Below are 11,474 nucleotides of genomic sequence, written 5' to 3' on the forward strand. Positions count from 1 at the left end.
CACGAGAGAGAGAGAGAGTGTCACATCACAAACACATACCAGCTTCATCACTGTGTCTGTCACGCGACTCTGTTCCCCTTTCGGGCTCTGTCTTTACATTTATTTTGAAAGATGAATCTCGCGATTATAGAAAGGGCCGTTACATTTCCGACGAGTGCTTGCGGTGTTCGGCCAATCACAATGCACTGGGTCAGCTGGCCAATCAGAGCAGACTGCGCTTGTCGGAAGGAGGGACTTTGTAGAAAACAAAGAGTTTGAGAGAGGCGGGGCATAGAGGACCTACAATAATGTACAGTATTTGAAAAAGAATGTGTTTTTTGAACATTAAAGCATGTCAACATATTCTGTTACACCAAATACACAAAATAATGATCTTTAAAAAAGCATCATATGACCCCTTTAAAACACAAGTGATTAGGTGAAGATGTTTTAGACATTATGACCCAAAAACTTGGAGCCTTGATTAGCTGACTAGTTTTTGAAGAAGTAGCTTAAGTTAGCTTTTGGTTAATATTTTGTAAGTCATTGTTTTCTTTTCCCCGTTCATTTTCTCTCTGTTTTTAAAATAATTATGCTTTCCTAGTAGGGCTGCACAATTAATCAAAATTAAATCGCAAAGGCGATAAAACGCTTTTAGGCAGAAGCTGCGATTGTCATGCGTATCTTTCAGTGAAGCACAGTTCTGTGATCAGTAGTAAATCTCCATCCAAAGGCCAGAGGGGCGCTCTCGTGCTGAAACTCCAAATATGCCTCGAAGAAGAAATCCAGGAAATGCCTATCGCTGCAGCTGAATAAACAGAAGATTTAACTGCTTTCATTGATTCAACTTGACTAATAAACACTCGACTACGGCAATATGTGGTTTATCTGAGTTCTTCTTCTTCTTATTATTATTATAACTTTCATCATAATAAAGTATATCTATAATGAAATGCTAATCGACATAGCCTTTATCACTGCTTAGAATACAATGAAATATTGTGTGCCTTAATTATTCTGTGTAAGAAGCCACATCATCTCACAGAAGGATTTATTTCAAACACTCGACTGATGTTATGAAGTGAGTTTGGAGTAAAAACATGTTATTAAATGTGATATTTTCACGTGCTCTCAGATGGAGCAGCATTTACTACACAGAGCCGTAGTTCACCGAGAAGATACGCAAACAGCTGTCATTATCGCAAACGATTTTGTCGATTTCATAATCCTACGATTATATTGTCTGCGATTTTATGAACGCGATTTTGCTTAGCTTGTCAGAGAACTACGGCTCTGTGTAGTAAATGCTGCTCCACCTGAAAGCAGGTGATGGAGATTTACTACTAATCACAGAACTGGCTTTATTGACAAAGTGTGCATGACAATCGAATTAGATTAATCGAGTTCGATTAATCGTGCAGCCCTATTTCCTAGATATTTTTCTACTGTGAACAGGACTGTGAGCTACATTTTAAAAAAAAAAGGGGGAAAAAAGCTATATAAATTTATTTGAACTATTTTAATTTAATTTAATCTCTTTATTTATTTATTTAAATTTTTTCAACTACTTTAACTCTATTTTAATAGTTTTTTTTAACTACTTCAACTTTATTTATTTTTATCTATTTTAACTATTTACATTAGCTATTAGTGTTGTATTGGCCATTAATTAATGTTACCTATTAATTAACTATTAATGTTTTTATATTATTAATTTGATTTGATGTATTTATTGTAACTATTTTGTTATCTCAACTATTTATTTGAACTATTCATTTATGATTTACTATTAATATTCATAATTTAACCGAACAAATTTTTTATTTTTTTATTTTAAATAATATTATTAAATGCTAAAAAGGCAGAATTATATCAGTCATAACATAATTACTTGCCAACATGCCATACGTTTGCATAGCATTTGTACTAAATTCTCTTTTTTGTCACAGAATTACACTCCCTGTGGCAGAATGAGGAACGAGCCGCTACAGTCACCAAGAAGACCAATGAGATCTGGCATCGTCGCCACGACTACTGGCTACTCGCTGGCATCATACAGTATCCTTAAAAAAAAACAAAAAGAAGAAAACGAGAACGCTGCTTTCAGTGTACATGTACACACGTCTGAGTGTCTTTCAGATGTGTTCAGTGACGAGATCTTCCTCAACTCACTGTCTCAGACACGGTTACGCTCGCTGGCAAGATATTCAGAATGACATCAGATTCGCCATTCTTAACGAACCCTTCAAGGGAGAGATCAACAGAGGAAACTTCCTGGAGATCAAGAACAAGTTTCTGGCCAGGAGATTCAAGGTATTATGAAAAGAACTGAATTTTTCTTGTACGTAAGTGAAGATATTGGAGTTAGTCAGACCGTTTTTATGTGTCTCCTGTAGCTGCTTGAGCAGGCTCTGGTGATTGAAGAACAGCTGCGCAGAGCTGCGTATCTGAACATGACTGAAGACCCTTCTCACCCCTCCATGGCTCTCAACACACGCTTCAGTGAAGTGGAGTGTCTGGCCGAGTCCCACCAGCACCTGAGCAAGGAATCCATGTCCGGAAACAAACCTGCCAATGCCGTCCTACATAAAGGTGCCTCATCTGACCTCATTTTAATTTTGAGCTTTATAGAAGCTGACGCTCACTGCTTTCTTGTATGTGTTTCTGACAGTACTGAAACAGCTAGAAGAGTTGCTCAGTGACATGAAAGCAGATGTCACTCGTCTCCCGGCGACCATCGCCAGGATACCTCCTGTCGCCGTGAGGCTGCAGATGTCTGAAAGAAACATTCTCAGCCGTTTGGCCAGCAGAGGACCAGACACACAGTCTCAGCAGGTACACAGTCACCTACACGTACTGCTGGGAATTATGCTTGGACTATATCAGATTTTATAGTCTATAGTTGTATTTTGAAAATTGTGCCTGTTTGCAAGCTGAATTATGCATTGGATTTATATGTTGTCTTTAAGGTGTGTGTGTGTGTGTGTGTGTGTGTGTGTGTAGAGTTGGATGGATGGAGATGGGTACAGATAGATGTCACCTTTAAGTTGTGGGTGTGTGTGTGTGTGTGTGTGTGTGTGTATATATGTATATATAAAGGTAAAAAAACTACATATACAAGTAAAAATGTTTTTTCCTTTAATATAAAATGTACATATTTTGGTATATATTCATATTTCTTTTAACTCCTTTCCCCGCCAGCATTTTAAAAAAAAAGTTGCCAGCCACCACCAGCGATTTTGATGATTTTCACTCAAATTTGATGGCCTCCAGTATATTTTCCTGTATGAATATTTGAATATGCAATACACCAAAATAAAGATCAGAGCCTCTACTTTTAAACAAAAAAAAATCCGTTTTATTCTAGCTTAAAGCATTCACTTGAATATATCAACACTTGAATATAGGTAGGTTTCATAAAAATGCATAATCTTGAGCAAAAAGGTGAGAAAATCACATTTTTATCAAAAACTATATCTGGATAATATTCAGTACGATTATCAAAGCATAAATCCAGCAAATCGCTTCCATCAACACCTCCAAAGCTTGCACAGACATGTACCACTTCCTGGATCAACATTTTACTCCGTAACATTATGCAGTTTTCATTTATATGCTGTTGATGATGGCATTATTTTTCATATGCATCTGTTTACATAAGAGATCGCTCGTTTCTCCATCCTGTTCACGTGTGTTTTTGTTCGGGAGGTTTTGTACTCGTTCAGAAGATGTGTATCTAAGCCATCTTTGGTGGGAGAAGCGTTTTCTTCTAAAAGACGAGAAAACTCGTCAATGGCGGGGAAAGAGTTAAGATAGCAGACCGTAATTAGGATTTTAAAATGCAACTAAAAAGATTCTATTTAAAAAAAAAAATTTTTTTTATACGTTTTGAATTGAATTATTTTCAATTATTCATCCAGACAAGTGGAATTTTTAAATCCAACTAAATGAGGAAATGTTTTGTTTTTCAAAAGGTGTTTTACAAATACATTTACTTTTTTTAACTTTTATATAAGTAATATTTCATGTATAATTTTTTTACGTGTGATATTTATATTTTATTTATTTATTTAGTCATTTAGCAGATGCTTTTATCCAAAGCGACTTACAAATGAGGACAACAGAAGCAATCAATTGTAGTATTAAAACAACTAAAAACAGATCCAAAACTAAAAGCTAAAACTTTATAAATACTACTTATACACATTTAAAAAAATAAAGAAATTAAATAAAAATGACAAATGCATACAACAACATTTCAAAACTTAACATTTTAATGAAAAACAAAAATAAAGCTAAAAACAATTCAAAATATTAAAGAACAAAAGATATGAGTATAATAATGATTCTAACATAACACCAAAAAAACAACTACATGTGTATGTATCTAAGCCATCTTTGGTGGGAGAAGCGTTTTCTTCTAAAAGACGAGAAAACTCGTCAATGGCGGGGAAAGAGTTAAGATAGCAGACCGTAATTAGGATTTTAAAATGCAACTAAAAAGATTCTATTTAAAAAAAAAAAAATTTTTTATACGTTTTGAATTGTGTACACATAATACAAGCAAGTTTTTTAGAAAATATTAGAGTAAAACATTGTATTTTATTGCATGTATATGTATTGTGTATTTTATTATATGTATACATTTGTATAATTTTATTATATGACAATATAAATATTATTTATTTTCAATTATTCATCCAGACAAGTGGAATTTTTAAATCCAACTAAATGAGGAAATGTTTTGTTTTTCAAAAGGTGTTTTACAAATACATTTACTTTTTTTAACTTTTATATAAGTAATATTTCATGTATAATTTTTTTACGTGTGATATTTATATTTTATTTATTTATTTAGTCATTTAGCAGATGCTTTTATCCAAAGCGACTTACAAATGAGGACAACAGAAGCATTCAATTGTAGTATTAAAACAACTAAAAACAGATCCAAAACTAAAAGCTAAAACTTTATAAATACTACTTATACACATTTAAAAAAATAAAGAAATTAAATAAAAATGACAAATGCATACAACAACATTTCAAAACTTAACATTTTAATGAAAAACAAAAATAAAGCTAAAAACAATTCAAAATATTAAAGAACAAAAGATATGAGTATAATAATGATTCTAACATAACACCAAAAAAACAACTACATGTGTATGTACGACTATACACACATACATATATATAATATATTAAATTTATAAATATGTATATATATATTATTTCATTTCCATTTAGTTTGTTGAAGTATTAAAATAACTCAGATTAAATAAAACTTAAACTTAATAAAAGACCTATACAGACATAATAAATTCAGACATAATTTAACTAAAATTAAAATAAACAAATACAAATAATAGAAATCAAACGACAGTAGTTTATCAGTAATCCTAGAAAATAACACTGCCAAACTTACATGCTAAAAAAACAACTTACTTACACACAGTAAGAAATGGTTATAAAAACTGAAACAGAAGCGAAACAAGTAGTAGGAAAGAGGAGAAATAAAAAGCGATACTTATTATGATTTATATATTTATAGAATTTTATTTTTAAACCCAACTAAATGAGGAAAGACTAAGTGAAAATAAAAAGCCACAACAGTAATGAAAAGAACAATTTCTGATGAAAAAAAACTCAAATTTATTTAAAAAAAGTTAATTATACAAGGAGATTATTGCCCTTTTCAGTAAGTTGTAGATCTGTTACATATTAAGTCTGTAAAAGAGTCACCAGTAATGTTTTCTAAATTGACCGTGGAAAAACTAACTTGACGTGCTCTGAATCAGGGTGTTTTCGAAGTAAAACATGAGGTCATGCATTTTATTGACAGAGAAACCACAGGATATAGTCTTTTTTTCCCCATTTAACAATTGACAGATTAAAAAGGTTATGCGACGTCTAAATTGAGCTCAATGTCACGTCTATCCATCCATACAAGTAACAAGTACAGAAATAAAATAGTAAAAATGACTTTGACATTGTCAGTGATTTAGACACTTTCTGTGTTTTAGTCATCAACAGACTGAATATTGAATTGAAAGCCTCATGCTGCAGTTTTTCCTTCGAGTTGTCGTATATCTTTGCTCTGTTATTAACTGGTTATGTCTGTTCACGTTGCCAGGTCCAGCAGTAGCCTGCAGCAGACGCCAGTCCACAGAGCGCCGCACACCATGTCCACATTCCTGATTGCACATGATATCTCGTCTTAGCTTGAATCCACACCCTCGTACTGTCCGCTCGAACCTGGGGGCTACGGATATTTGAGCTGCTGTTTTTATTAATTTCCTAATTAATATTGTTTACATAATATTGTTGATGATGGGTTTTGGGACCTCAATAAAAATGTTCAATAAAAAAGGTTTCTGTTCCTTTTATTCCTGTTGTAGTTACTGTGTAGTATTATTGTAGACGAGTTTGATTCTTCATCAGAACCGATTCGGCGAAATGTAGCATCACTTGCTCACTAGTCTCGCGTAGCCAGTCCTTCACTGGCCAAGGCCCCGCCCATGAGACATGTCAAACAGCCAATCACAATTCGTTTCGTTCATCGTCATGATTTGGGGCGTGGAAATGTCGCCACAATAACAGACCGGTGTGTAAAACTCTCGGACGTATTTTAAAGATTCTATGCCACGAACTTTAAATTTTTCACATACTTTTGAAAATCCAGCATTTAGTTGATCCTGATAAGCGCTCGTTGTCTCAGTTGTAAACACGACGGCTTTCTTCTTTCGTGAGGGGGTTTGGCGCCACGGTATCTTTGTTTCCAGGCGGAACGTTAAAGAACGCGACACGCACGTCCCCCGGAAATCCTGTATAATTCAACCAATCCGATGACGGCTTCGAAACTCCTGAAGTGTTTCCACTTTTGTGTGCTGTATGCATCAGACGTTTAGTGGGCGTGACGTCTGAGGCTGAGACTACTTGCTCACCAGTGGATCCTCTGCAGTGAATGGGTGCCGTCAGAATGAGAATGATTTGTTTCTTAAAAACACGCAGCTTTTCACTTCACAAGATGTTTACTGATGGACTGAACTGGTGTGGATTATTGCGATGTTTTTATCAGCTGTTTGGACTCATTCTGACGGCACCCATTTAGAGGTCTGCATTCCGGCGGGACCCGACCGGATTTTTTTGCGCCGCGGGATTAAATTCCCAAATGTATTTTTCTCTGCGACACTTTTCCTACTGTGTTAACAGACAAATGTCAAACGAATTGTATCCTGACAAGACGAATAAAAATAAGAAATACAATTTTTTTTTGTACAATTTTATTTTGACACTTTTTTTTTTTCTTAAGATAATTCATATAAATTCAAGTCAAAGTCAATAAATTCAAGACTCTTGACAAGACGAATAAAATAACACAATTTTGTGCAGAATACACTTTTATTTGTCAGCCTATCTCTCTTTCTTTCAGTAGCAGAAATTGAAATGTGAGATTCTGGAAACGAAATCTAAATTTAGCGGGAACGGTCGGGTCGGGAAGAAAATTATTCTATGCGGACAGCGGGTGAACAAAGAGTGAATATATAGCGGGGAGCGGGTGGGTGCGGAATAGAACCTTGCTGGAGTGGGACTTAAAAAACCAGTCCCGCGCAAACCTCTACACCCGTTCAATGCAGAGGATCCATTGGTGAGCAAGCCATGTAATGCTACATTTCTCCAAATCTGTTCTGAAGAAGAAACTACAAATTGCATATGAGGGCTGATAAAGGATTTTATTAAATTGCTAGTTTCAGCAGTTTGATGCATCTGCATTCACTGACACCAATTTCAAAAGAAAGTTTCATTTCTATTCAAATTCACTTCACCATTTTGCACTTCCAATATCAACATGTCTCCGTAATCCTGAATCTCCCACTGATCTTCTAATTCATCAAATGTGAGATCTGCAGCTATTTCAATGAATCTGAAAATAGCCGCCTCTTCTTCAAAAACCCATTTGACTAAGAAATGTTTTAAATCTGTGCCATTTAATTTGATCTTCACCATCCCTATCCACCTTGACATCAGTCCAAATCCATGGACCTCCAAAACCCCTCAAACTGATTCTGAAAACATCAACACAATCCAATCTCAGAGTCACTCCTCTGGACCGGTGGCCTCGCCCTCATCATCCTCGTCCTCTCCTCCAGAGATGTTCTGATTCATGCGGGACAGCAGCAGAGGAAGATTTATTAGACTGGTGTTTTCCTCTTCATCATCATCATCATCATCATCTTTAGGAGGGTAGAAGCGACGAGCCTTGGCCACAAAATCCTCAGCAGCGTCCAGATAAATCAGCCGGTCCTGACAGACGTTTAGTGGGCGTGACGTCTGAGGCTGAGACTACTTGCTCACCAGTGGATCCTCTGCAGTGAATGGGTGCCGTCAGAATGAGAATGATTTGTTTCTTAAAAACACGCAGCTTTTCACTTCACAAGATGTTTACTGATGGACTGAACTGGTGTGGATTATTGCGATGTTTTTATCAGCTGTTTGGACTCATTCTGACGGCACCCATTTAGAGGTCTGCATTCCGGCGGGACCCGACCGGATTTTTTTGCGCCGCGGGATTAAATTCCCAAATGTATTTTTCTCTGCGACACTTTTCCTACTGTGTTAACAGACAAATGTCAAACGAATTGTATCCTGACAAGACGAATAAAAATAAGAAATACAATTTTTTTTTGTACAATTTTATTTTGACACTTTTTTTTTTTCTTAAGATAATTCATATAAATTCAAGTCAAAGTCAATAAATTCAAGACTCTTGACAAGACGAATAAAATAACACAATTTTGTGCAGAATACACTTTTATTTGTCAGCCTATCTCTCTTTCTTTCAGTAGCAGAAATTGAAATGTGAGATTCTGGAAACGAAATCTAAATTTAGCGGGAACGGTCGGGTCGGGAAGAAAATTATTCTATGCGGACAGCGGGTGAACAAAGAGTGAATATATAGCGGGGAGCGGGTGGGTGCGGAATAGAACCTTGCTGGAGTGGGACTTAAAAAACCAGTCCCGCGCAAACCTCTACACCCGTTCAATGCAGAGGATCCATTGGTGAGCAAGCCATGTAATGCTACATTTCTCCAAATCTGTTCTGAAGAAGAAACTACAAATTGCATATGAGGGCTGATAAAGGATTTTATTAAATTGCTAGTTTCAGCAGTTTGATGCATCTGCATTCACTGACACCAATTTCAAAAGAAAGTTTCATTTCTATTCAAATTCACTTCACCATTTTGCACTTCCAATATCAACATGTCTCCGTAATCCTGAATCTCCCACTGATCTTCTAATTCATCAAATGTGAGATCTGCAGCTATTTCAATGAATCTGAAAATAGCCGCCTCTTCTTCAAAAACCCATTTGACTAAGAAATGTTTTAAATCTGTGCCATTTAATTTGATCTTCACCATCCCTATCCACCTTGACATCAGTCCAAATCCATGGACCTCCAAAACCCCTCAAACTGATTCTGAAAACATCAACACAATCCAATCTCAGAGTCACTCCTCTGGACCGGTGGCCTCGCCCTCATCATCCTCGTCCTCTCCTCCAGAGATGTTCTGATTCATGCGGGACAGCAGCAGAGGAAGATTTATTAGACTGGTGTTTTCCTCTTCATCATCATCATCATCATCATCTTTAGGAGGGTAGAAGCGACGAGCCTTGGCCACAAAATCCTCAGCAGCGTCCAGATAAATCAGCCGGTCCTGAGCCAAACATAAATATTAGAGGTCAAAGTGAGGTAGGAGAAGTCTGTCTATCTCAAGCATGTTTTTAGATGAGATATATACATTTTTTATTAAATCATCTTATCCGACGACCTAATTAATATTTTAAAATATGCAAGTAATTCATCATTATATCAAATGTGCACACCAGTGTTCTTTTAGAATCACTGAGACATTCTAGTTTTCCACATTTTAAATCCGTTTTAACTTTAGTTAAACTAATTGTTTTGTCATTTTTATTAGTTTTTGTTTAATATCTATATAGTTTTGATTGGCGTTTTAGTTATATTAATTCAAGTTCACCTGAAAAATAAGAAAAGTTGCCTTGGCAACAAACTGAAATCATTTTTAGCTTTTAAATTGGATTTTTATTTCAGTTCAACATTCATTTCAAGCCACGAAAATGTTTCAAGGTTTATCATTTTAGTTTTTTACATCTTCATTTATGCCCAAACCACCTCGCTTTAAATAGAAAGAAGGAGAAATACACATTTGTAGTGATATTCACTTCTGCTGTAGACTGTTATTGATTGCTCATACTCGTTTGAGATGCTCACCAGGATGAAGAGGTATCTCTCGGGTGGAGGCTCTTTGCTGCTGAATATGGACGTCTCTGTGTGGAGGGTCTGTAGCAGGCTGCGGGCGACCGCTGCGTTTCTCATGCGGTCATATGATGCGGTGGCAGACACAGTCAGCAGAGACTCGGCTTCAGCCATGAACCCTGAGAGAAGAAACCCAGCATCTCAATGACAGACTGTCCCTGAATCACTGGAACATCATCTCTGACACGTCATCTCTCACCCAGATTCTCCAGGATCATCTTCCATTTATCTCGCACCTCTCTCCTGATGTCTCTCATGGCCTCGATGTCGATGCTCAGACGCCGGTAGCCCTGCAGGACAGAAGACACGACAGGACTCAACTGAACCATCGAAACTCACGAGCTCATACCTACAAATACCTTATGGATTTGGGATAGATTTTAATATTGGAAAAATGACAGAAATATGAGGATTCAGATTTTTTTTTAATGCAACCTTTCTTGTTTATTTCTATATATTTTTTCTGTTTATACATATATAAATACATACATACATGTGTACATAAATCATAAATACACACACACACACACACACACACATATATATATATATATACCGGTATGCACACTGTATGTATGTATGTATATATATATATATATATATTATTTTTTTATTTTTTTGCTTAATCTTTCCTCATTTAGTTGCATTTGAATCCATCTGTAATTAATTAAAAATGAAGATAATAATAATAATAATAATTGTTGTTGTTGTTGTTGTTGTTGTTGTTAGGCTCATTGTGGGCTTATGTCACTTTGTGGGTGACTTGACCTCTATGTTTCTGAAATAAGACAAATGTGACAAATAACAGGATTACGGTTTATATTTCATTGATCTTTCCTATGTTTATTAATATATTTTGGTATTTGATATATGACTGTCCTGGAGTTGGCAAAAAGGCACTATATAAATAAACATGAACAACAACAATAATAATTATATAATAATAATTAATAATAATAATAATTATTATTATTATTATGTTGGCTACCCCCTGGCTGTATTTATAAATCATTAAAACAACAAGGTTTTATATCGCTATCTATCTATCTATCTATCTATCTATCTATCTATCTATCTATCTATCTATCTATCTGTTCGTCTGTCTATCTATCTATCTATCTATCTATCTATCTATCTATCTATCTATCTATCTATCT

General features: G+C 35.4%; 2 protein-coding genes across 3 annotated transcripts in view; one reads left to right on the plus strand and one right to left on the minus strand.

Moving 5' to 3' along the window:
• The window catches only part of LOC107549834 (chromodomain-helicase-DNA-binding protein 4-like), a 38,727-nt gene extending 32,396 nt beyond the window's left edge, over positions 1–6,331 (plus strand). The window contains exons 34-38 of the mRNA XM_016231006.1: positions 1,929–2,037; positions 2,160–2,292; positions 2,376–2,571; positions 2,651–2,814; positions 6,113–6,331. Coding sequence (XP_016086492.1) covers positions 1,929–2,037; positions 2,160–2,292; positions 2,376–2,571; positions 2,651–2,814; positions 6,113–6,124 — 614 coding nt within the window. The 3' untranslated portion in view covers positions 6,125–6,331. The remainder of the gene's footprint in view (positions 1–1,928; positions 2,038–2,159; positions 2,293–2,375; positions 2,572–2,650; positions 2,815–6,112) is intronic.
• A 2,607-nt stretch (positions 6,332–8,938) lies between these two features.
• LOC107549879 (melanoregulin-like) overlaps positions 8,939–11,474 on the minus strand; it is an 11,081-nt gene continuing 8,545 nt past the window's right edge. The window contains exons 4-6 of one of the 2 annotated variants that reach the window (XM_016231062.1): positions 10,517–10,614; positions 10,273–10,436; positions 8,939–9,694 (exon numbers count right to left, since the gene is read on the minus strand). In XM_016231062.1, coding sequence (XP_016086548.1) covers positions 9,488–9,694; positions 10,273–10,436; positions 10,517–10,614 — 469 coding nt within the window. In that variant the 3' untranslated portion in view covers positions 8,939–9,487. The remainder of the gene's footprint in view (positions 9,695–10,272; positions 10,437–10,516; positions 10,615–11,474) is intronic. The other variant, XM_016231061.1, reaches the window with a different exon arrangement.

Source organism: Sinocyclocheilus grahami, unplaced genomic scaffold (assembly GCF_001515645.1).
Source record: "Sinocyclocheilus grahami isolate Dianchi unplaced genomic scaffold, SAMN03320097.WGS_v1.1 scaffold382.1, whole genome shotgun sequence".
NCBI classification, from domain to species: Eukaryota; Metazoa; Chordata; class Actinopteri; order Cypriniformes; family Cyprinidae; genus Sinocyclocheilus; species Sinocyclocheilus grahami.